This window comes from Lacerta agilis, chromosome 12 (assembly GCF_009819535.1).
Source record: "Lacerta agilis isolate rLacAgi1 chromosome 12, rLacAgi1.pri, whole genome shotgun sequence".
In the NCBI taxonomy this organism is placed as follows: Eukaryota; Metazoa; Chordata; class Lepidosauria; order Squamata; family Lacertidae; genus Lacerta; species Lacerta agilis.
Window position 1 is genome coordinate 52,600,177 of NC_046323.1, and position 26,815 is coordinate 52,626,991.

General features: G+C 45.3%; 1 protein-coding gene across 1 annotated transcript in view; it reads left to right on the forward strand.

Moving 5' to 3' along the window:
* The window catches only part of NBEAL2 (neurobeachin like 2), a 203,476-nt gene that overhangs the window by 107,187 nt on the left and 69,474 nt on the right, over positions 1-26,815 (forward strand). The window contains exons 10-14 of the mRNA XM_033165069.1: positions 12,325-12,408; positions 15,043-15,141; positions 19,448-20,031; positions 21,138-21,270; positions 23,667-23,786. Of these exons, the coding sequence (XP_033020960.1) occupies positions 12,325-12,408; positions 15,043-15,141; positions 19,448-20,031; positions 21,138-21,270; positions 23,667-23,786 (1,020 nt within the window). The remainder of the gene's footprint in view (positions 1-12,324; positions 12,409-15,042; positions 15,142-19,447; positions 20,032-21,137; positions 21,271-23,666; positions 23,787-26,815) is intronic.

Here is a 26,815-nt window from a genome sequence, read left to right on the forward strand (position 1 = left end):
GCCGATCAGAACGTGGGTGGTTCGAATCCCCGCAATGGGGTGAGCTGCCGTTGCTCGGTCCCTGCTCCTGCCAGCCTAGCAGTTCGAAAGCACGTCCAAGTGCAAGTAGATAAATAGGTACCGCTCCGGCAGGAAGGTAAACGGCGTTTCTGTGCGCTGCTCTGGTTCGCCAGAAGCGGCTTAGTCATGCTGGCCACATGACCCGGAAGCTGTACGCCGGCTCCCTCGGCCAGTAAAGCGAGATGAGCGCCGCAACCCCAGAGTCGTCCACGGCTGGACCTAATGGTCAGGGGTCCCTTTACCTTTTTATTAACAAGATGGGAAGGGAGGCTGCCTTGTTCAGCAGTTAAAGCATTTGATTTGGAGAGGACCAAAAGTGATATGAGGGCCAAAAGTGAACAGGGATGGAAGGATCCTCTTTCCCCCACAATGCTATTCATTATAATAGAATCATAAGTTGGGAGGGACCCCAAGGATCATCTAGTCCAAAAAGCGAGATGAGCGCCGCAACCCCAGAGTTGTACATGACTGGACCTAACGGTCAGGGCTCCCTTTACCTTTACCTTTCAGCCTTGCTGATGTACCTGTAGCTAGAGTACCTGCAAACACGGGGGGGGGGGTGGAGAGGGAGAGAGAGAGATGCTAGCTAGGCAGGTTCATTCCCACAAACCTTACATCCTGCAAAAGGCTGGACCAGCTTGTTCTGCCTTCCTCCCCCCCCCCCCGCCCCCCACTGCTGAGCTGACCTCCTGGAGGTGCTAAGCTCCCATTTTAGCTGTAATTGCTTTGAAGCTGTTTGCCACAATCCTCCTGAGGAATCTTAACCAGGCTTTTCTCCTCTTCTACCCTGTGATTTAAGCATCAGTGTAATGCCTGCACCGCGGGGCGTCTCTGGGAAATGGCTTTATAGTCCCTCGCTTACTGTTTTCAGCAGCTGACGGGCGTTTTTATTCATTCGACAGCATACAGCTGGGCTCATGGTCAAAGATTCTTGGTCTTTATTTGTGTGCGCGCGCACATACGCATGTTGGGACGAGCGTCGTGGTATAACAACAACAGCGGCAACAATTTTATTATTTGTATGCCGCCCATCTGACTGGGTTGCGCCAGCCACACTCCCAACAAAAATATTAAAAACACGCGAAAAAGCAACCTTAAAAAACTTCCCTGAGCAGGGCTGCCTCCAGATGTCTTCTCAAGGTTGTGTGGCTCTTTATCTCCTTGACATCTGATGGGAGGGCGTTCCACAGGCCGGGCGCCACCACCGAGAAGGCCCTCTGCCTGGCCCCCTGTAGCATCACTTTTCACGGTGAGGAAACTGCCAGAAGGCCCTCAGAGGTGGACCTCGGTGTCTGGGCTGGACGATGGGGGTTAGGGACTCTCCTTTGGGTATGGTGTAGTGGTTAAGAGCGGTGGACTCGTAACCTGGTGAACCAGGTTCGCGTCTCCTCTCCTCCGCATGCAGCTGCTGGGTGACCTTGGGCTAGTCACACTTCTTTGAAGTCTCTCAGCCCCACTGACCTCACAGAGTGTTTGTTGTGGGGGAAGAAGGGAGAGGAGAATGTGAGCCGCTTTGAGACTCCTTCAGGTAGTGATAAAGCGGGATATCAAATCCAAACTCTTCTTCTTCAATGCGGTTTGCATTGCCCATTTGAATATTGGCTCAGCCTTTCCATGGTGCTAGGAGGTCCGTTGTACTTTTGGATTTTGTTATGCTTTTACAGTGGTACCTTGGTTCTCAAACTTAATCTGTTCCAGATGTCCGTTCCAAAACCAAAGCGTTCCAAAACCAAGGTGTGCTTTTCCATAGAAAGTAATGCAAAATGGATTGATCGTTACGAACTTTTAAAAACAACCCCTAAAACAGCAAAACAAAATAACCTATACCCTTTTTAATGTTACAGGTAGGTAGCCGTGTTGGCCTGCCATAGTCAAAACAAAACAAAAAATAAAAAAAATTCCTTCCAGTAGCACCTTAGAGACCAACTAAGTTTGTTCTTGGTATGAGCTTTCGTGTGCATGCACACTTCTTCAGATACACGAAACTTGACTTGGATGATGGGCTTGAGAGCATCCTGATCAAGTTTGCAGATGACACCAAATTGGGAGGGGTGGCTAATACCCCTGAGGACAGGATCATAATTCAAAATGACCTTAACAGATTAGAGAACTGGGCCAAAGCAAACAAGATGAATTTTAACAGGGATAAATGTAAAGTACTACACTTGGGCAAAAAAAATGAAAGGCACAAATACAGGATGGGTGACACCTGGCTTGAGAGCAGTACATGTGAAAAGGATCTAGGAGTCTTGGTAGACCATAAACTTGACATGAGTCAACAGTGTGATGCAGCAGCTAAAAAAGCCAATGCAATTCTGGGCTGCATCAATAGGAGTATAGCATCTAGATCAAGGGAAGTAATAGTACCACTGTATTCCGCTCTGGTCAGACCTCACCTGGAATACTGTGTCCTGTTCTGGGCACCACAGTTCAAGAAGGATACTGACAAGCTGGAACGTGTCCAGAGGAGGGCAACCAAAATGGTCAAAGGCCTGGAAACGATGCCTTATGAGGAACGGCTTAGGGAGCTGGGTATGTTTAGCCTGGAGAAGAGAAGGTTAAGGGGCGATATGATAGCCATGTTCAAATATATCAAAGGATGTCATATAGAGGAGGGAGAAAGGTGGTTTTTGCTACCAAGGAGTGTGGTGGAGTCTCCTTCTTTGGAGGTCTTTAAGTGGAGGCTTGACAGCCATCTGTCAGGCATGCTTTGATGGTGTTTCCTGCTTGGCAGGGGGTTGGACTGGATGGCCCTTGTGGTCTCTTCCAACTCTATGATTCTATGATTCTATGAAAGCTCATACCGAGAACAAACCTAGTTTGTCTCTAAGGTGCTACTGGAAGGAATCTTTTTATTTTTTATTTTGTTTTGACCATGGCAGACCAACACGACTACCTACCTGTAACTGGAACCCTAAAACAGCAATTTAACATGATTTTTACTATCTGATGAGACCATTGATCCATAAAATGAAAGCAATAAACAAAGTAATGCAGTAGCTGAACTGGGTTTCATACAGTCACAAAAACAACCAAAAAAGAGCTGTAAAAATAAACAGCAAATGTATTTCCTCAACGTAACCATTCAAAATGGAAGTGTGGCACTCAAAACGGAAGCGTAACACTCAAAACGGAGCACGTTGGGCTTCCGGAAAAAGTTCGCAAACCGGAACACTCTCCTCCGGGTTTGCAGTGTTTGGGTTCCAAGTTGTTTGAGTACCAAGGTGTATGAGAACCAAGGTACCACTGTATTAAGATGTACATATGGGGACTGGTTGAAGGTGGGTAGCCGTGTTGGTCTGCCATAGTCGAAACAAAATAGGAAACAAAATAGGAAATTCTTTCCAGTAGCACCTTAGAGACCAACTGAGTTTGTTCTTGGTATGAGCTTTCGTGTGCATGCACGAAAACTGGATTCTTCACACGTGCATGCATGGGGACTGGATTCTTCACACCAAGAAGGGAGCACCTGGGCCCCCGCTATTAGAAATGTCATATGCCCAGCCTCTTGGGTTTCTCAGATTTTGCAAACCTCGAACCCCGCACTTCTAAGCCCAGCCTTGCAGCCCCTTTGGCTTAGAAATGGAGCTGAGCTTCTCAGGAGGTCATATGCTGCTGTTCTTACGCTTCTGCAAATTCATAGCATGCACATGGTCCTAACTCCGGCCGTTTCTCACATTGGTGGAACGCGGACGTGTCGTATAGCATAGGAGCGAATGCTAAGTCAGTCAGTCAGTTTTATTACGGCAAAAGCCAGCAGCACAGAAAACCATAAATCCAAAAAGAATACAATCGGCAACAACATCACCAAAAATAAAACAAGTACACAGAGGAACTTTAGAATGTGTTATTCAATAAAAGAGATTTGCACTTCTCAATAGCTTAAAGTGCAGAATTTGGCCACACCATATGATACTAGACTTGAGGAATCTTCTAGAAGATATTTTCGTAAAATTTCGGGGAAGGATTCCGAATAATGTTGTGAGGGTATAAATTTTGTTAAAAGGGGTAAAATAAACCGAGCACGTTCTTCACTATAGAATTTGCAGAATAAAAGGATGTCAGTGACGTATTCTATCTTGTTAGACATGCAGGGACAAAGATGCGCAGACATTGGAACCCTCATAAATTTGCCATTTGCGTTTAGATGCCCTCAGATGCCTTAGCCTCGACCAGCCTGTACATTTGACCTGCCAGGAGCTTTCTACATTTGGCAACGATGCAGATGTAATATAGAGCTTGCCCTCAACACGGCTGTGGCTAGCTCTGGCCTAGCCTGCAGTCTGTCCTCTTCCTCCTCCTCCTCCTCCTCCTCCTCCTCCTCCTCCTCCTCCTTCCTCCCTTGCTTCCCTCTCCCTTCTCCCTTGAATGACGTTGGTTTTCTGACCCCGTTTCCGACAGCTCTACCTGAGTGGGGAGTGCAAAGCGTCCGGGGACGATTCCGCCGGGACCGAGACGGAAAACCGACAGGTATTGCCTGCAGCTTGTGGTGTGTGAGATGATGGGCTTTGCACGTGGGCTTGCATGCGCTCTCCTTCTTCCTTCACGGGGCACGGAGGGATTTCCTGGGATTTAAAAGGAGGGAATTTAAATAATACGGAAGAGATAAGAACAGGGGTCAGCAACCTTTTCCAGCCATGGGCCGGTCCACCATCCCTCAGACGATGTGGTGGGCCGGACTATATTTGGGGCGGGGGGGCGGGAGAGAACAAATTCCTATGCCCCACAAATAACCCAGAGATACATTTTAAATAAAAGCACACATTCTACTCAGGTAAAAACACCAGGCAGGCCCCACAAATAACCCAGAGATGCATTTTAAATAAAAGGACACATTCTACTCAGGTAAAAACACCAGGCAGGCCCCACAAATAACCCAGAGATGCATTTTAAATAAAGGGACACATTCTACTGATGTCAAAACACCAGGCAGGCCCCACAAATAACCCAGAGATGCATTTTAAATGAAAGCACACATTCTACTCAGGTAAAAACACGAGGCAGGCCCCACAAATAACCCAGAGATGCATTTTAAATAAAAGCACACATTCTACTCAGGTAAAAACACCAGGCAGGCCCCACAAATAACCCAGAGATGCATTTTAAATAAAAGGACACATTCTACTCAGGTAAAAACACCAGGCAGGCCCCACAAATAACCCAGAGATGCATTTTAAATAAAGGGACACATTCTACTGATGTCAAAACACCAGGCAGGCCCCACAAATAACCCAGAGATGCATTTTAAATGAAAGCACACATTCTACTCAGGTAAAAACACGAGGCAGGCCCCACAAATAACCCAGAGATGCATTTTAAATAAAAGCACACATTCTACTCAGGTAAAAACACCAGGCAGGCCCCACAAATAACCCAGAGATGCATTTTAAATAAAAGGACACATTCTACTCAGGTAAAAACACCAGGCAGGCCCCACAAATAACCCAGAGATGCATTTTAAATAAAGGGACACATTCTACTGATGTCAAAACACCAGGCAGGCCCCACAAATAACCCAGAGATGCATTTTAAATGAAAGCACACATTCTACTCAGGTAAAAACACGAGGCAGGCCCCACAAATAACCCAGAGATGCATTTTAAATAAAAGCGCACATTCTACTCATGTAAAAACACCAGGAAGGCCCCACAAATAACCCAGAGATGCATTTTAAATAAAAGGACACATTCTACTCATGTAAAAACACCAGGCAGGCCCCACAAATAACCCAGAGATGCATTTTAAATAAAAGGACACATTCTACTCATGTAAAAACACCAGGCAGGCCCCACAAATAACCCAGAGATGCATTTTAAATAAAAGGACACATTCTAATCATGTCAAAACACCAGGCAGGCCCCACAAATAACCCAGAGATGCATTTTAAATAAAAGGACACATTCTACTCATGTCAAAACACCAGGCAGGCCCCACAAATAACCCAGAGATGCATTTTAAAGAAAAGGACACATTCTACTCAGGTAAAAACACGCTGATTCCCGGACTGTCCACAGGCCACATTGAGAAGGCGATTGGGCTGCATCTGGGCCCCGGACCTTAGGTTGCCTACCCCTGGATAAGAATAATAAAAGCCTGCCTTTCCAGCCGATAACGGCTTGGCGTCTCTGGGAGAATGGATAGAACCGAGAAAGGACTTACAAGGGTGCGGGGTTGGTGATTCCTTGCTGCAGAGGGAAGTTTTGGCCTTCTTTCAACATGAACATGCGTTGGCAGCCGTCTCTGGGCAGTTGGGAGCTCCCTTCTGAGATGCATGTGGCAGGTATAATACGAGGGGATCATGGAGGGACCCCCCCACCCTTCTAGGACGCTTGCTGCCTGAATTCTTGCCATGGGGGGCTGGCAAGAGCCGCCGTGATCCTGCTCCCCTATTTTTCTGCAATTCCTGCATTGCCCCCCCACCCCGGTAGACCTGAATCTCGTATGCTGTTGTCATTCCTTCCTTCACCTCAACCGTCTTCATTCTCTCCCCTGAACATATCTCGCTTTTAATACTTTACTGAAAATCGAAAGAGTGCCTACGGAATACTGCAAAACACCATCGATAAGCTCAGCCTGATAAAAATCCCATGCTTACACAGCTTTCTTTTTGAACGATAAGGAAGGAAAGAAATAAAATAAAAAATAAAATAAAATAAGCAAATTAAAGCAATGGAGGCACCCTAGCCAGTAAGACTGCCAACACGCTAAGTAAGTTCAAGTTCAGATTTCAAATCATCAATTTCCCATTTTGCTCATAGCCTTCATTATAGGGTGTATAAAACCCATAAAGTTCTTTCACCTTATAAATGCTTCTAAATGCTTACATCTGTGTGCCTTAAGGTGAGCTGCTAGTTGAAGAACCAAGCAGCTGGCCTTAAGATTGCTGGATTTGAAAACTCCTAAGATTGTTTGTCTTTCAAACCCGTCCCTCGTTCTTTCCCCCTTGTGCGCAACATGAAAATTTTTTCCTCCCTGATAACATCACACCCTCATTGGCATTGCGTTTATCTCTCGATTGCATGGCCGCGGTGCAGCCAGCTATAGAACGAGACATCTAGTCGACCCAGCTGGATATTTTAGAGCAGATGGATGCAATGTTATACAATGTGCGTTGCTTTTTTGTGTCGTGGCGTCGCATCAGAATGTATGGCGGTTGCTGCATATTCGATAGGCCGCCGACTTGTTGTTTGCAAAGCTTTGAAATCCTTTCGTATCTACGGGTAAAACTCGAAAAATTAGAATATCGTGGAAAAGTCCATTTATGTAAGCAATTGTTTTCATTAGCTACTGGAGTTTAATATATGAGATAGACTCATGACATGCAAAGCGAGATGTGTCAAGCCTTTGTTATAATTGTGATGATTATGGCATCCAGCTGATGAAAACCCCAAAGTTGAAATTGTTGATTTGGGGTTCTCATCAGCTGTACGCCATAATCATCACAATTATAACAAATAAAGGCTTGACACATCTCGCTTTGCATGTCATGAGTCTATCTCATATATTAGTTTCACCTTTTAAGTTGAATTACTGAAAGAAATGAACCTCTCCACGATATTCTAATTTTTCGAGTTTCACCTGTATGTTACAGAATTACATAACGTTCATTTCCAAGGGTGCTTCCAAGCCACAGGAATTCACACGGCAGAGTTTAACTCTTTATTGTCAAAGGAACAGAGTCTCTTCTACAGCTATGGATTACCTAAAAACACACCAGTCCAGAATTTAGGCAGCTATTCCCAGGTCCATGCTCCCAGGTTGCAGCTACTGGGGACTCCCCCAGTACCTTCCCCTGACAGGCTGTGCACATGTACCCTAATAATACCATATTTTCCCATGTATAATACCAGGTTTCCCCCCTAAAGATAATGTCAAAAATTAGGGGGCATCTTATACTCTGGGCCATCTCCCCCCATTTTCTTATATCTGAGTCCCCCAAAATAGGGGGTATCTTATTCATGGGGGCATCTTATAGATGGAAAAATATGGTAACAACAACAACAACAACAACAACAACAATAACAACAGCAACAACAACAACAACAACAACAACAACTTTAAGTATAAAGTTCTTGGAGGGGGAACTCAGACTTGGCAAAAGAGGACAAGTCTAAGCATGTGGCATCGTCGTAACAATAATAATAATAATTTATTTATACCCCACCCATCTGGCTGGGCTTTCCCAGACACTCTGGGCAGCTCCCAACAGAATAATAATAATAATAATAATGTGACAAAACATCCAACATTAAAAACTTCCCTAGACAGGGCTGTCTTCAGATGTCTTCTAAAAGTGAGATAGTTGTTTATTTCCTTGACATCTGACAGGAGGGCATTCCACAGGGCGGGTGCCACTACCGAGAAGGCCCTCTGCCTGGTTCCCTGTAACCTCACTTCTCGCAGTGAGGGAACCACCAGAAGGCCCTCGGAGCTGGACCTCAGTGTCCGGGCAGAACGATGGTGGTGGAGACGCTCCTTCAGGTATACCGGGCCGAGGCCGTTTAGGGCTTTAAAGGTCAGAACCAACACTTTGAATTGTGCGCCTCAGAAGTCGAACGGCTTCTGCTGGGTGTTATCTGTTGTTTTTCACAATTTTCTTTATTGAATTGGCAGACTGGCCTTTGCACCTCGGTTTTCGAACGTTTCGGAAGTCGAACGGTCTTCCGGAACAGATTACGTACGGAAACCGAAGATTTCCCAGTGCTCTTGTTTTTCTGTGGGAAGCTTTTCTGTTTCGTAAGTTCCTCGGTGACCGCCAAAGGGCGCCAACCGCAAATTCAATATTACACAAGCCTGACGGTTTTAGCTTTTAACTTTTGCCTCCTAAATGCATGGAAAATAAACGTGCTAAATTGGATCGATCGCCCTCTGGGGCAGCAGAATAAATTCCAGGACCAGCTGAAAACTTTCTGAGGCAAAGTCACCCTGATTGGGGTAGGAAATTTTTCCTGTTTCTGGTTTTCTGGGAAACTTGCATCGCTCCCTGAGAATTGGGAATTTGCAGTTTCTGTGACCTGTCAAGCGACCTGTAGCAAAACTCAATAGCTCACCAGTCAAGCAGTGCTTTAGCATGGGTCACTGGACATCAAAGTGTTTTGCTCTCCAAACCAACTTGACAAGTGGAAACATGCTGTGTGGGTTAGTTTCTTCCCTCTTCTCCTTTCACGAGTAGATTCATCTTCTCTTCTGTAGTTTGCCATAGTTGTAGTTCGCACTTGTGTCCAAATAAGACCTAGCAGTGATTAGCATTAACTGGGATTTTTCCCCAAACTGTGATTTAAAAAATATGGTTGGTTGGTTTGTTTTGCATTGTAAGGTTGATAAGATTCTACAAACAACGATATAAGAGTACACAGACGGAATTATAAAGAGAGAAAATTATCACTTCTTACACAGTGTAGAGATGCTCATTAAAGAAAGGGGAAATGAATTAATGAGCTTTTCTTAAATTGAATAGTTATTATTTCGGCTACATACAGATGCAAAATAGCTGCCGACATTAGGTTAATGAGAGCCAATATTGACTACTTGGGTGTATTACACAGTCATACAGTGGTACCTCGCAAGACGGATGCCTCGCGCAACGAAAAACCCGCTAGACGAAAGGGTTTTGCGGTTTTTTAGGTGACTCGCAAGACGAAATTTTCTGTGGTCGGTCTTCGCAAGACGAAAACGTTTTGCGATTCCCCCCGCGCGCCGCACAATGCAAGGCGAAATTTTCACAATGCAAAACGACTCGCAGAACGAATTAATTTCGTCTGGCAAGGCACCACTGTACCTTGGTTTTCAAATGCCTCGGGAGTCTAACGTTTTGGCTCCCGGACAATTGAAAACCGGAAGTGATTGTTCCAGTTTTTAAACATTCTTTGGAACCCGAACGTCCGACATGGTTAAGCCTGATCTTTATTAAAAGCTGTTGCTCCCCACACACACAGGAGGGGGGAGGAGGGACCCAGAGCCATGCATGCAAGCCCTTATACAGTGGTACCTTGTTCCGGAGGTCCGTTCTTAACCTGAAGACCACTTTAGCTAATGGGGCCTCCCGCTGCCGCTGTGCCACCAGAGCACGATTTCTGTTCTTATCCTGAAGCAAAGTTCTTAACCTGAAGCGTTATTTCTGGGTTAGCGGAGTCTGTAACATGAAGCGTCTGTAACCTGAAGCGTTTGTAACCCGAGGTACCACTGTATAACGGTGGGCAGCCCTAGCTATTCTTGCTGTGGGACTTGGGGGGGGGGGAGTTTGTAAGGAGTCCAGAATTGTGCCCCCATTGCCCATCCGAGAAATGGCAGAGGTCAGGTGTTGCCAGCCTGTTAGGGCCCTCTTTCGCCCTGTTGTTCCATCTGCCCCTTCTATTCTGCAGCCAGCGAACCCAACTGCGGCCTCCTCTCTTTGCAGGCGTTTCAAAGATTTGCCTCCCGTTCCATGTGGATTTTCAGATCTCTTCTTCCTAAAATAGTTTGTGGCATTGGATGCTTAGTAGTTCAGGAGGTTCTCCTTCTCTGTGTGTGTTTGCGTGTGTTGTAATGACTTCTGATAATCCGCGCTGCCAATTTACTTAAAATTCTGGATGCGTGCCAAAGAGATTGCCGGCATGTAATTGGGATATTACGTGCCCTGCACAGGGCTAGACGGTTACTTGGAGATCAAACCTATCTGAAATATACTCGGAGTCAAGTGTGGATTTCATGCTCTTTATTCAGCTCATAGTAGTGAGGAATTTAGTTCCCCCAAAACGTTTGCTTTATATACACTATTTACACAATGGGCCCCACGTGATTGGCTAATTCCAGGATATTCCTGTATGCCAATCAGGTTGTGGATTCACTTCCACCTGGAGCTGGATTGGGTGGCTCCTGCGGGCCAATCAGACTGCTGCAATCTCAATCCTATTGTTCTGGGACCAATCAGACTGCTGCAATCTCAATCCTATTGTTCTGGGACCAGTCAGACTGCTGCAATCTCAATCCTATTGTTTTAGGACCAATCAGGCTGCTGCATTTTGGATCCTATTCAACTCAGTACATAACAAACGGATTGGCCAAAAACAAGGCCTTGGAAAAATATATTAAGGAGAGAGAGAGAGAGAGAGAGAGAGAGAGAGAGAGATAAACCCATGCAAATTGAACTGTACAGTGAGCCCAGCTTTCAGCACTGATCTGATGAAAACAAATCAAAAGGGTTGATAGCTAGGCCTTGATACCACTGAGATGGAAAACGCTGTTCCACTTCAGACTATAGGTGGGAGGGTACTCGCATGATAGGATGTTGGTTCACATGACAAACCCCGCACATAGAAAAATAGCTTGCCAAGGAAAAGGGTTCTCACCAGTTTTCTATGTGCAGGGTTTTTGAAAACCATATGGGCCCTTTTCAGTTTAGATGCGGGTGGGAGGCACTTTGCGGGCGTATGGTAGAAGTATGCATGGTATGGAGAGAGGGAGGTTTTTCTTCCTTTCATAGAATTGTAGAGTTGGGAGGGACCCCCAGGGGTCATCCAGTCCAACCCCCTGCAATGCAGCAATCTCAGCTGAAGCATCCACGACAGATGGCATCATTATATTATTAAATAAGTGAAATGCTACCAACTCGTTGAGAACCAGGTCCTTCAAGGCCAAGGACTCAAATGGAGGATCTTCAACTTTTTCTGCACCACTAGCTTTAAGAAGTGCATCGAGGGCAGAGGACAATGCTTAGCGCGGTAGAACAGAAACGCCGGTTTTGGGAGTTAAGTTTATTTATCTATCTCCTCGAAGGAGCCCAGGACAGCAAACAGCGATGGTAAAACCCTCTCTGCCCCTCTTTTTCAATGTCTCTCTTGTGCCTCTGATGTGCCTTGCGACGTTAATTTAATGCGCCTGCTTTTTGTGATGTGTGCTGCGGCTTAATGTCGTAGTTTGAACATCTGCATCCCCAAACCCTCCTTCCGCTTCCTTCCGCTTCATGAGATTTAAGCCCCTCGCTTTCTGCACTTGCTCTGAACCCACTGCTGTTCCTGCCGTAAAAGCAGAGGGGCTCAGAGTCTCGCGGCATCCTTGTTAGGATTATCGCAGAGATCCCTGCACCGTAAACAGAAACCAGGAACTTGGGGCTGGAGTCGCCATTGCAGTCTGTTTACGAGACGGTATTTGCTCGAGGGTAGGGGAAACCATCTTGGGAGAGCTTCGGAAATTGGGCGGCCCATCGCAGCCGAGATTTTCCACCCTGCTGGGTAATCAGATGTTGGGTCTTGATTTCTCACCTACCTCCTTCCTTTTCGTCTTCAGGTTTTCGATAACTCCTCTGACGCCATTCCCATCCACGCTATCGGAGTGCTCACGTCTATCATGAGCAACTCTCCTTCGGCCAAGGTAAGGGACACAAATTCCTCGCCTCTTGGTGAAATAGGGAGCACAGGATGAGCAGCAAGAGAGACAGTGGGGTGTAGTGGTTAGAGCGTCAGACTAGGACCTGGGAGACTATGTATGCCAGCTTGAGCTTCTTGGAGGAAAAGAAAGTGGGATAAGGATGCAATGAATAATAATATCTACAGAGACTTAGGAAGAGAGCTAGCAGCCTCAGCAATCTAAAAGATTTACCGTATTTTTGCTGCACCTGAACATAAGACGCACCTAATTTTTAAAGGGGGAAAGCCCTGCTTTTTTGAGGATCAGCTGAAAGTGGTGCAGCTTTTTTTTCCAAAGGGAAAAGCCCTGATTTTTTGAGGATCAGCTGAAAGGGGTGCAGCTTTTTTTGCAAAGGGAAAAGCCCTGTTTCTATGGGGTCCAACTCACATTTCTTCAGCTTCTAGTCCTACAGCTATTTCTACAGTTTCCAGACAGATAATCTAATCAGCCAGTCACATGTCCTGGGGAAACTAACAACCTCCCTGTGCATTCAACAATGGAGGCCTGGGCAAGGGGGGCAGGGCTGGAAAGGGAGCCTTATCTCTCCCGATCACTTGCTGAACAGCTGTTTAGCGGCTTCCTTTCAACACCCCCTTCTCTCTTTGTAAAAAAAAGAGCAGATCTGTTTTTGGCCCCTGGGCAATTCAGCTCCAGGGACCATGCATTCGCTCCATAAGACGCACAGACATTTCCCCTTACTTTTTAGGAGGAAAAAAGTACGTCTTATGGAGCGAAAAATACGGTACTAAAAATGCATTTGTAGTCCAAGGAAGAAAAAAAGATGTGAGTTCTCACAGCTCTCTGCATGTGGTTTTAAAGACACTTCAGTATATTATTGTCTAGACGTGGCTTTATTTGACACCCACGGAAGGCAAGATCTGTTTTCTTGAATCATGAGAGCTAGAAACTTGAAAATGTTGTTTGCAGCACCAAATTCCACACCAGATGCCTGCTTGTGTATTTCCTTGCGGGGAGTACAGATGGTCGAGATAACACTGCTGCCAGCGAGTTGAGGAATTACTCTCTTACTTTTAACAAGATTAATTAAACGAAGCTGCGATTAGTGAAGGCTCAAGTTTTGTGAGGAGTTTCACACTCTCCAACATCCCGCAGAGGAAAAACAGGGCGGCCATCTTTCAGGGCCGCGCTTTCACGAGAACCAAAACGGGACATCCCGGGATCCAGTCTGAAGCTGGGGTGGCTTTTGTAATTCTGGGGTGTCCCGCCCAAATCGGGTCTGGAGTCTCAGATACATTCTCACTTAAGATTCTGATCTGGGGTTTGTAGAATAGAGTCAGCGTCTAGGAACCTAAAAAACTAGATTGGGCACCCCCAAACTCGGCCCTCCAGATATTTTGGGACTACAACTCCCATCACCCCTAGCTAACAGGACCAGTGGTCAGGGATGATGGGAATTGTAGTCTCAGAACATCTGGAGGGCCGAGTTTGCCTATGCCTGAACTAGATTATACTCAGAATAGACCCATTCAAACGAAGGGACCCAAGTTAATTTATGTGGGTCTACTCCAAGCGTTGGCCGTTTTGAAAGTGGGCGTGTGAACTTCTGTAAAGTTGTTCCGAAGTCCTAAACTCTGGGCTGCCTGGAGATGGGTGATCTATTCCTTTTATTACCCCACCATATTTCCTACCTAGATTTGAATGCTCACTTTATTACAGTGGTACCTCAGGTTACATACACTTCAGGTGACATACTCCGCTAACCCAGAAATAACGCTTCAGGTTAAGAACTTTGCTTCAGGATAAGAACAGAAATTGTGCTCTGGTCCCATTGGCTAAAGTGGTGCTTCAGGTTAAGAACAGTTTCAGGCTAAGAACGGACCTCCGGAACGAATTAAGTACGTAAACAGAGGTACCACTGTATTCATACGTGCCACAAACATAAACGAAACATGAGAAGCAACTAAGATCTCTATTTCGAGTTGGTAGCCTTTTGATGACCGAGAAAGGGCTTTCCGACTTTACACTGATTTTATCCCACTGGCTTCTTTAGCTTTAACTGAATTCGACACTATTTTGGCGTTTTGTAGTCTTCATGCGGAAAGCTTGTGGGATTGCCGTACCCCTTTTGCACCCATCCGACCAATTTGATAGCTGTGCTACAGCTGCCACACAAAACCCAAACGCGTAGATGCGTGTACGTTTAAATCTTTTGCTGTTACTCTGAACGATCATTTAAATGTTTAGAAGTGCCGGTATTTCTTTTCGTGGACAATTTTAACACTTCCTGTAAACTGCTTAGAGGGGTTTGGTTACAATGAAGCCAGGATATATAATTTTTGCTACCTAATAAAGAGCTCAAACAGGAAACAAATCCCTTTTCACCCACTTTTGCCTTGGCCAACTGAATTTTGTGCTGTTTTCATGTTGTTCCTTAATCACATAAGCTCCCTGCAAAATCCCTACGTGGAAGTCAGGGGAGCAGAACGAGAAATCCCAAATCGTACTTGAAGCAGAATAGAAAAGTTCAAGCCCCCCTCTCTCTTCTTCCCCCTCCCCAGTTTGCTATGGGTGGAATAATTCAGGAACTAATGGCATGATCTGCTCTCGCTAATCCTTAACGGCTGCCTCCATTTTCAGGAGGTGTTCAAAGAAAGGATTGGCTATTCCCACTTATATGAAGTTCTGAAGAGCCAGAGCCAGCCGACCAAGAAGCTGCTGCAGGAGCTCCTCAACATGGTGAGATCTTTTTATTTATTTTTATTTTATTAAATTTATATACCGCTCTATACCCGGTGGTCTCAGGGCAGTCCATAGAATAAAATCAAGATATAAAACCATGAAATGCCTAATGAAAATAACAACCCAGTAGCAAACCTCCCCCCCCACACACACACACAAATAAACACAAACACAGACAAAGAATCATAAGTTATATCGAGCCACACACAAAGCTAAGTCATGCTTTATTAAACTATAAATGCTGGCTTAGTTTTATGTGTGAACCCGGACCAGTGTCTCAATATGGTTTGTTACTGCCACGGTTTGCTGTTGCCTTACAGACCTTGATTTTCTTTTTTAACTGTGGTTTGGCATTATGAGAGTCCCACCCCCTTCCTTAACCATGGTTTCTTTATCCACCCCAATCCCAGATTATCACCCAGCTGCTGGAAAACAAACCGAGTTTTAGAAGAACAAACCATGGTTTGTTAGGATGGGTGGTTAATACCACCCCTCCTAATTGGGAGGGGTGGCTAATACCCCAGAGGACAGGATCACACTTCAAAATGACCTTAACAGATTAGACAACTGGGCCAAAGCAAACAAGATGAATTTTAACAAGGAGAAATGTAAAGTACTACACTTGGGCAAAAAAAAATGAAAGGCACAAATACAGGATGGGTGACACCTGGCTTGAGAGCAGTACATGTGAAAAGGATCTAGGAGTCTTGGTAGACCACAAACTTGACATGAGTCAACAGTGTGATGCAGCAGCTAAAAAAGCCAATGCAATTCTGGGCTGCATCAATAGGAGTATAGCATCTAGATCAGGCATAGGCAACCTTCGGCTCTCCAGATGTTTCGGACTACAATTCCCATCATCCCTGACCACTGGTCCTGTTAGCTAGGGATCATGGGAGTTGTAGGCCAAAACATCTGGAGAGCCGAAGGCTGCCTATGCCTGGTCTAGATCAAGGGAAGTAATAGTACCACTGTATTCTGCTCTGGTCAGACCTCACCTGGAGTACTGTGTCCAGTTCTGGGCACCACAGTTCAAGAAGGATACTGACAAGCTGGAATGTGTCCAGAGGAGGGCAACCAAAATGGTCAAAGGCCTGGAAACGATGCCTAATGAGGAACGGCTGAGGGAGCTGGGTATGTTTAGCCTGGAGAAGAGAAGGTTAAGGGGTGATCTGATAGCCATGTTCAAATATATAAAAGGATGTCATATAGAGGAGGGTGAAAGGTTGTTTTCTGCTGCTCCAGAGAAGCGGACACGGAGCAATGGATTCAAACTACAAGAAAGAAGATTCCACCTAAACATTAGGAAGAACTTCCTGACAGTAAGAGCTGTTGGACAGTGGAATTTGCTGCCAAGGAGTGTGGTGGAGTCTCCTTCTTTGGAGGTCTTTAAGCGGAGGCCTGGCAGCCATCTGTCAGGAATGCTTTGATGGTGTTTCCTGCTTGGCAGGGGGTTGGACTGGATGGCCCTTGGGGTCTCTTCCAACTCTACGATTCTATGAATTTTACAATTTAGAATAGTCATTTCGACAACTTTAAAATATCAACGACTTCCCTTCTTCTCTATCCATGGTTCATTTTGTGTAGCATAAATCCCTGCGTATTTTACATAAACTAAACCATTCAGTATCACATCGTTTCTGAAGGCCTTTTCCCAGATCACCAAATAACGGAGGTCTCCTGACGGCAGGCAAGCATTAAGAAGGCTCCGTGTATCTGTTTCAGGGGTGGTGGGGGCCTCTGGGTCAGGGTCCAAATGTGACCCCCCCCCCCAGGATTGGTCCCTCTGACAACAGAGAATTAAAATCTGCCAGCACGTTAGCAGACCTAAGCAGGATCCTTCCGCAGTTCACTTGCATGAAAGGCGCACAGTCATACCACATGTTGTGTATGCTCCGTGTTGTGTACGTTCGGGATACGCACTCCCGCACCCCGGAAGTGTTTTCCGGAGCGTGCGGGACCGCCGGATGCACAGAACACTTATGTGCACTTCGCGCATGAGCAGAAGCGCTCAAATCACGTGACTTCTGGGTTTGGGGTTTTTTTTATGTGCATTCGAGTTACGCATGCCCGTGTTACGCATGGCGATCCGGGACAGATCGCGTGCGTAACCCAGGGTTCCACTGTAATATAAACGTCTGGCTAAAATAAGTATATATTATTGGCCTTGGGAGGAAAGTTGAAAGCCAAGCAAATTAAGAGTCGATTAGGAAATTAGGGGGACAATTAGGTAAAGGTAAAGGGACCCCTGACCGTTAGGTCCAGTCGCGGATGACTCTGGGGTTGTGGTGCTCATTTTGCTTTACTGGCTGAGGGAGCTGGTGTTTGTCCGCAGACAGCTTCCGGGTCATGTGGCCAGCATGACTAAGCTGCTTCTGGCGAACGAGAGCAGCGCACAGAAACGCCATTTACCTTCCCACCGGAGCGGTACCTGTTTATCTACTTGCTCTTTGACGTGCTTTCGAACTGCTAGGTGGGCAGGAGCAGGGACCGAGCAACTGGAGCTCACCCCGTCACAGGGATTCGAACCACCAACCTTCTGATTGGCAAGCCCTAGGCTCTGTGATTTAACCCACAGTGCCACCCGCGTCCCCATGGGGACAATTAGGAGTCATCAAATTAAGCATGACGTGCTAATAACCTCTTTTGATTTGAGTTTCCTTTTATTGAGAGGGAATTTCTGGAACAGGAATGGCTGCAAAGTGGAACCCTGGCGTCTCCCATGAAACAATCTCAGAAAGCAGGCTGAGAAAGTCAATATTAGGGACTCTCTATCCCAAGGCAACAACCCCGTCCAACATCAAGAAAGAACTCCAGGATGTTTTGGTCAATGTTCTTTTTCTCACATGGCACGATTGCGTGTCTTCCAGCGAGTTTGGGGCTCTGCTCAAGCAAACTTCCCCAAACATAGACCTGCTGATATTTGCTTGAACAGTTAATCCTCTGGCACTAAAAAATGAAAGGTGGCTGCCCAAACCCTCTTCTGGTTTTCGATCATGCCTTTGCAGGCAATTAGAAATACATCTTTCCACATTTGGTTGATTGATTATATTTCTTCTTCTTTCCCCCCTATAGTTTTTATTAAATTTTACATTTTAGAATATTCATTTAAAAAAACCTTAAGATATCAGTGGCTTCCAGGGTTCATTTTGCGTAACATAAATCCCTGCGTAAACTAAACCATTCAGTCTTCCCTTATTTTTTTGTTGTTCAGTCGTTCAGTCGTGTCCGACTCTTCGTGACCCCATGGACCAGAGAACGCCAGGCACGCCTATCCTTCACTGCCTCTCGCAGTTTGGCCAAACCTTCCCTTATTACACCCATCAAAACTTACTTTCACCGTTGAATTTATCTTAACGCTGCCGACGTTTTCAAATAAACACACTTTCCCCCCATATATTCAATAAACATTTTTTTCCTATCTTCTGTAAACGTATGTTCATCTTGTCCTCTTATCCTATATGTGAGGTCCGCAAGCTGCGCATATTTTGTCAGCTTAAGTTGCCATTCTTCTTTGGTTGGGACCTCGCTCGTTTTCCAATTTTGGGGCTGTAATATATATATGACCTTAAAATTGTGTGTGTGTGTGTGTGTGTGTGTGTGTTCATAAATGTACCAAGCAAACACGTACATAAATATATAAACCACATGTCTGAAGCAGCACAGGAATACAGTCCTCAAACCATTTTGACACCCAAACTGACGAAATGTTTCTCTGCAGGGAGGGAGGGGCATAGCTGTCAACCTTTCCCTTTGTTGTGGGAAATTCCCTTATTGGAGAAATTATCTACACCTGAAAATGTGGGCAGCATTAAGATAACAGTGTAAATAAGTTTTGATGGATGGAATAATGGAAAGCTGAATGGTTTAGTTTTTGTAAAATATGCAAGGATTTAAATCTTGTGCAAAAGCAACCATGGAAAGAGAGGAAAGGAAGTCATCGATATTTTAAGGATGTTTAAATGAGTACAGTCGTACCTTGGAAGTCAAACAGCTTAGTTCCCAAACGTTTTGGCTCCCAAACGCCGCAAACATGGAAGTGAGTGTTCCGGATTTCGACCGTTCTTTTGGAAGCCAAACGTCCGACGGGGCTTCCGATTGGCTGCAGGAGCTTCCTGCAGCCAATCCGAAGCCGCGATTTGGTTTTTGAACATTTGGAAGTCGAACAAAATTCCGGAACGGATTCCGTTCGACTTCCAAGGTACGACTGTATTTTACATTGTAAAACAGAAAATTTAATAAAAAATATTATTATTATTTTTTAAAAAAATGATTACAACTTGACTCGCCCTCCCCACTTCAGGCCGTCGAAGGCGACCACAGCTCTTGCCCCGCACGCCTGATCCGCAACGAGCAGCCCCTTTTGATCCTGATCATGTGGATCCCGGAACTGAAGTCCCGGGAGCTCCAGGTCTTCCTCTCCGAGTGGCTCAAGAAGATCTGCGACGCCTCCCTGCAGAGCCGCACCACCTGCGTGAAGGCAGGGATGGTGAGCTGCCTGCTGGATGCCCTGTGTGCCACGGGGCAGGAGCTGGATCCCAAATGCTCCGAGAACCTCCTCTACCTGCTGCAGGTCTTGGGCGGCCTCTCCATCCGGCCGGGGGAACTGAGGCAGCTCCTGAAGCTCCTCCGGACCGAGCAGGGCAAGGGGCCGCATCCGTACACCGTCCAAGTCATCCGGGCCCTTTCGGGGATGGCCAGGAAAGAGAGCGCTGACCGGGCGCTGCAGTATTTTGACCTCACCCCCAGCATGGCAGGGATCATGGTGCCTTCCATCCAAAAGTGGCCCGGGAGCGGGTTCGCCTTCCACGCCTGGGTGTGCCTCGTCGAAGAGGCCAAGGACTTTCCGGAGGAAGCAGCCAGGCTGAAGCGGAAACAGCTGTACAGGTCGGTTGGAAGGGGAAGGGGGCACCGGAAACCTGGCTAGGTTCGGGTGGGGCCGGAATGAATGAATGAATGAATGAATGAATGAATGAATGAATATTTATTTACGTCAGCCATTGGCCGTAGCGATAAAACAACAATATGATATACAAAGGATAGAAATGAAAAGTCAGTTATATAAAATACATCTTTGGAGTTTTGTATCAATAGTCAAAGAGTGGATCTGGCTAAAAACCTTGCAGCCTTTGCTGTCACCTGCTCATCTTGATCTGCCAAGAGAAAGGACCCGGTGGCAGGGGTTGGGTGACCCGGAATGGACAATAAAAAAGGGGCGACGATCACATCCCTCGAGTCTTTGCAAAGAGTGCAAGCCAGAAGGGCGTGTGCCACCGATTCGGTCCTGCCATCTCCGTAGGGACATCAGCGTTTTTCATGTGGAATCTGTTGGAATCGGCCCTACATTCAATATAGGGCAATACATTCAATCCTGCAAGAGTCAAAACACATCTACAGGTGAAACTCGAAAAATTAGAATATCGTGGGAAAGTCCATTTATGTAAGCAATTGTTTTCATTAGCTACAGGAGTTTAATATATGAGATAGACTCATGACATGCAAAGCGAGATATGTCAAGCCTTTGCTTGTTATAATTGTGGTGATTATGGCGTGCAGCTGATGAAAACCCCAAAGTTGAAATTGTGAATTTGGGGTTCTCATCAGCTGTACGCCACAATTATAACAAATAAAGGCTTGACGTATCTCACTTTGCATGTCATGAGTCTATCTCATATATTAGTTTCACCTTTTAAGTTGAATTACTGAAAGAAATGAACCTTTCCACGATATTCTAATTTTTCGAGTTTCACCTGTATATTTTAGAATTGCTAGGTTAACAGTGAAATAGTTATTAAGCTCTAACTTAAAATGATGTAGGTTTTATTTTATTTGTTTTTTTATCTTATATTTTGGAAATGTACACCTAGTTGTTTTTTCCCCTTTAAATGTTTTTGGGGGGCCCAAGAGAGTGGGGCCCCCTAAGCTTACGGCTCCTGTAAGGGAGAACACCATCCTGCCAGCTTGTAACCTACCCTGCCCTTTGATCCCACCAGCTTCTTCACCACCAATGGGACGGGCTTTGAGGCCTTCTTCACAGCCGACGGGATGCTGGTGGTGGCTGTCTGCACCAAAAAGGAGTACATGACGGTGGCCCTGCAAGAGTTTCCGTTCAACGACGCAGCCTGGGTGAGTAAGAGGCTGGAGCAGACCAGGCTGCAGCCAGATCCCTTGGCGCCTGCCTCTATGACCCTATTGGGTTTATCGGTGTGAATGTGAGATACGTTCCGCTGTATATGAGAGCCATGAAGAAGCTGAGCTTGTTAAGCAACCCTGCACTTAGTTGTTTTTTGGGTGTTGTCAGAGCAAAGCAGAGGGGTGTGTGTGCGTGTGTGTTTTTTATCAGTAGTGTATATATATATACACACACACACACACATATATACACACACACACACACACACACATATATATATATATATATATATATATATATATATATATATATGCAAATCATGTATATGATTTGCTTAGCTTCAGATATATGTGGGGAGATTTATATTTAAATGTGAGCTATTTATTTAGTTATATATTTTCCAATCATTGTATAAGGTATAGCAAGTTTTATTTCATTATTAAGGGAAGCGATATACAGACAATTGGAAGTCAATTTTTAATTGTTATTTATAATTCTTTGCTTTTTTCTGTGTGTTTTGTTTTTCCAAATATTATTTTTCGTGGATTATTATGTCTAGATTATATGTTTTTGGGGTTTGTTTGTTTGTTTGTTTCTATTGGTTGATTTGATATGGTTATATTTCTTTGTTTATTTGTTTCTATTGGTTGATTTGATATGGTTGTATTTTAGAAGTCTAAATAAAGCTATTTTAATTTAATAATATATATATATATATATATATATATATATATATATATATATATATATACACACACACACACACACACACACCGTATTTTCCGGCGTATAAGACGACTGGGCGTATAAGATGACCCCCAACTTTTCCAGTTAAAATAGAGAGTTTGAGATATACTCAACTGCAGATTCTCCAACCGGCGTATAAGACGACTCCCGACTTTTGAGAAGATTTCCCTGGATTAAAAAGTACAGTGGTCCCTCGACTTATGAAAAGAATGGGTTCCGAAAGAGCTTTCGGAAGTCGAAATATCCGTAAGTCGAAGATCGCCATCTAGCGCCGGGGAAAAAACATCACAAGTCGAAAAAACCGCATTAAAATCTTCGTAAGTAGAGGTATCGTGCCGCCGCTTTCCCTTCGTAACTCGAAAATTTCGGAAGCGGCGGCCATTTTTTTAGCTCTGGGACCCGTTCGCAACTCGAAAATTACGTAAGTTGAGTTGCTGGTAAGTCGAGGTACGACTGTAGTCTTATATGCCAGAATATACAGTATATATTCCAAACACCACATAACATCTCGGGCACCCGGAGCGGCAAACATGACATGCACCTGGGGGGCGGGCCGTCACTACATAGCACACATGCGCAGTGTCGCTACGTACGACACATGCATCGTACATAGCGACGCCGCACATGCGCGCTACGTAGCGGGTTGCCAGTGCCACCGCTGCAGCACCGTACAGACGGTGCCGGGATCCTCTGTTCGTGGCTGCAGCTGTGAACGGAGGGTCCTCTACATGCGGCTGTAGCCACGAGCAGAGGATCCCGGCACTGTCCATACAGTGCTGGAGTGCCGCCGCCGGCAACCCGCATGCCTTGCCACCCCCGGAGACGTGGCACCAGGACCACACCGCCCCCCACCACACCCACGTTGCTATGCCCCTGGTTTTGGAACACTTTGGTTTTGGAACAGACTTTTGGAACGGATTAAGTCTGAGAACCAAGGAACCAATGTAGTTGGCCAAGGGAGCTGAGGACCCAAAAAGGTACCACTGTACTGAACTTCGCAGGTGCTGTTTGAGCGGAATGTGATACTCAATGGACCCCTAAACACCTCCTTCCACTGTCTTGTTAGAGATTTCAGAGTTGCCTACGTGCAGAAATGCAGCTGTCTATCTCCAAGCAATCAAGCAATTAACTAGTTGGCAGAAAGCCCAGATCTGCTCTCTCTCTGACCCTTAGCAACGACCTGTGATTGGTCAATGAGTTCCTTAAGAGTGAGCTCTGTGTGAGAGCTGGTTAGTGTGGTTAGTGTGTGGTGCAGGTGTTGGTGTGGAGAAAGTGGTCAGTATAGAGAGAGAGACAGAGAGACAGAGAGGAAAAGATTTTATGTTTTGTTTCTTTTATTTTGTAAAGTCTGTAAATAGTAACTTATGGATGCTAGTTGCTTCAATAAATACTGTATATAGTTATCCAGTGAGTTGCTAAGTTCCTGCGTTGTGCTGTCCAGTCAATTACACAACAGCCAGAAGCTTCCAGAAAAGTCTGCGTCTAACTCTGCGGTGTCCAGGAATACGTTATACTCCTGACACTAAATCCTAAGACCCAAAAGGTACCACTGCGCTGAACTTCACAGGTGCTGTTTGAGCGGAATATGATACTCAATGGACCCATAAACACCTCCTTCCACTGTCTCTCTCTCCCCCAACAGCACTGTGTCGATGTCGTCCACATCACAGGCCGACGTCCCTTCGGCCAGAACCTCGTGAACATCTATGTGGACGGGGAACTCCGGAAGACGGCTCAACTGCGGTTCCCCTCCCTTGGCGAGGTAGCGGCTCTTTCCGCAACCCCTTCTGCTTTGAGGGAACCATAATTATGTCGGCCGGGGTGGGGGCGGGGGGACACAACATATTAAGACAATCTTTAGAGAGAGCAGGGGAATCAAACCCCAGAAGCGGGACAGGAGAGGGCAAAACAGGCATCGGCTCCTGGCAGGGTGAATAAAAATCAATGTTTTTATTTATTTTTGAAAAATCGGATTTTTTAATATTTAAATCAGATTTTTTTATTTAAATCGGATTTTTAAAATAAAAATTCTTTTGGAGGAAAAATCTTTCTAAAGCTAGTTTTCTATTTAAGTTATATTATAGTCCAAAGGCAATGAAATAAGGATTTGTTTAAAGTTTTTCACGTGTGCTAAAACTCAGTTAAGTTTTTTTTTTTAAACCACATCAGTTAACATTTAACCACATCAGTTAACAACCATGGATATATATGCTATGATATTGTTTTAGTTAAATAAATTGTTTTAAATGCTATTTTACTTTTCTCCTTCCAATAAAGTACGGCAGAAAAGTTGCCTGAATATAAACAGTTAACTTATTAAACCTCACCATAATTTCATAATTATCTGTCTATGTATTTCTAACTGTATAACCAAATCAGTAATTTTTTATATAACTGTAAAGACTACTCTGAAAATTTATTATTCCAAAAATGGAACCTTCAGCTGGTTGTAAATATGCAAGAATGAGTCTTTCTGTAAATAATAATACAGTCATACCTTGGGTTACGCACGCTCCAGGTTGTGTACTTTTTGGGTTACGAACTCCGCTAACCCAGAAGCGCAACCTGATGCGTGCATGATTTGCGCATGCACAGAGCGTTTTTCGCGGTTTTTTCCGGGTTAGAACAAATTGTTCAGGTTACGTCCTTTTTGGGTTACGTACTGTAACCCGGAAAGGATTAAGTACGTAACCCGGGGTACCACTGTAATAATAGTGATTTAAATCAAGTCTTACTGACTAGTGATTCAAATTGTGATTTAAATCAAATCCACCCTGGCTCCTAGCGAGGGAATAAAGTTTCTGAGCTAATGGTGGAGCCAGGTAACAATGAAAGATGTGGCAGGATCGAGGGAAAGCTCCATGCCAGGGCTGCTGGAGAACTCTTGCAAGTCAAAGTGGGATGCACTGGGTTGGGTGAAGCAATGGTCTGACTTCTTTGTAAAGCACTGTCCCTGCCTGTCAGGGAACTGTCCCCGGCGCAGCGCAAGGTGGTGGAAGGGCTCTCGGGATGCTACAGAGAACCCCGGCCCCACCTGACCAGCAGCATCTCCTCTGGCAGCAGAGGAAGCAGCGAGGCTTCCAGCGGGGAGGGGCATGCATTTCAGGGTATGGAGGGAAGAGGCTCTGAGGATGCTGGAGAGACACTGCACTCCCCTAGCTCAAGGGGTGATGAAGGATACACGCAGCTTCCGGCGCCCAAAAGGCGTCGAGGGGTGAAATGAAAGGATGGGAGGCGGGGTTTCCGTATACCGAAACTTTTTTGTTGGGGTCAGAATCGGAAGGGGCCATTCCCGGATTCTGACGACGCTTGATACAGACATGAACTTATTAGCTCTGCACTGTACGTAGTTTGCACAATAAAACTATTAAAGGAAACTCGAAGTTTTGCCTGCTTACTCATAAGCAAATAACTGAGGACCTTACACTGCCATTCAGGACCCCCAAAGCAACGAAGGCCAAAGTCTGGGAAAGGGAGTGGTCCCAGTATTTGGGGCCCAGTGTTGCGCCACCCAATCTAATTCATTTAATCCAACTTGCAAGGATTGTTGATCTTCTGGGAAGGACGCCCTAGTTTTGGTTGGGGTTTGCAATTGCAGGGAACGCAACCACAGCCGCACGAGCTGGAACTGATGAGAATTGTAGTCCACGAGGGCAGCAGGCAGGGTTTGATTTAAATCAAATTGATTTAAATCACTACCCAGTAAGACTTGATTTAAATCATTTTCTTACAGAAGGACTCATTCTTGCTGGTGTAATCTTAATATTCACAACCAGATGAAGGTTTCATTTTTGGAATAACAAACTTGCACAATGATTACACAAGGATCCCAAGTCTGGTGCCGTATTCTGCTCACAAGCTTGCACTTTCATTTTTACTGCTTCACACTTAGCTACTTGTGCAGATCTAATCCACTCCAAACAATCTTTTCATTGAACCACTTGGCATTTAAGAGATTGATTCAGTGTATATACATTTGCAAAGGAACAATGGGTTTAAGGTTTCTTCCTCAACTCTGTATGTTTATTTTATAACGTTTTCCCTGTGAGTAAAATTCACCCTTTTGAGAACTGCAAAAACAAGCATACCTTCTTGTTAGAAAAACTGCCCCAAATAATCTTACAGAAACCTCTGGAAGAGCATGACATTTCTCCTCCGAAAGCATTTTATTTTTTAAAAAAATCCAATTTAAATCTGATTTTAAAAAATAATTTTTTAAAAAAATCATTGATTTTTATTCCCCCTGCCAGGGGGGGGGGGAGAGGAGAGAGGCTGATGTAACCCTGCAAACGCCCTTCTGAGCCCCCCGGCAGATGTGCTTTTGCGGGGGATGCTTTTTCTAGCACTTGTAGTCAGACTTGCACACACAAGCACCTGCCCTGCAGACCCCACAACTTTGCTGCGCCGGCCTAAAACTGCCCGTGCTTTGGTTAGAGACCCTGGCACGGCGCAAAGAGAACGGCCTTGCCCAGCCGTAGAGTGGGCAAACGCAAAAAGTCCAGGTGGCTCTTCAAAAGCCCTGGGCACACTATATTCTCAGAGCATGCGGCGCAACAGAAGTGGTGAGAGAGGCTTGTGAAAGCATATCTGCATGCAGATTTATTGAGCATAAAAATCAGGACAGAGGAAAACATGTCGGCTCTCCTTTGTCTCCTCAGAGAGTCTCACAAGCAAAAGCAAAAGCTACACACAACGGAAGTTCCCAGCAATCTGTGCTGGTGTGTAACCAGACTTGTGACACACAACAGCTCCATGTCTGCAACTTAAGGTGGAATGGAATTTCCTAACAAT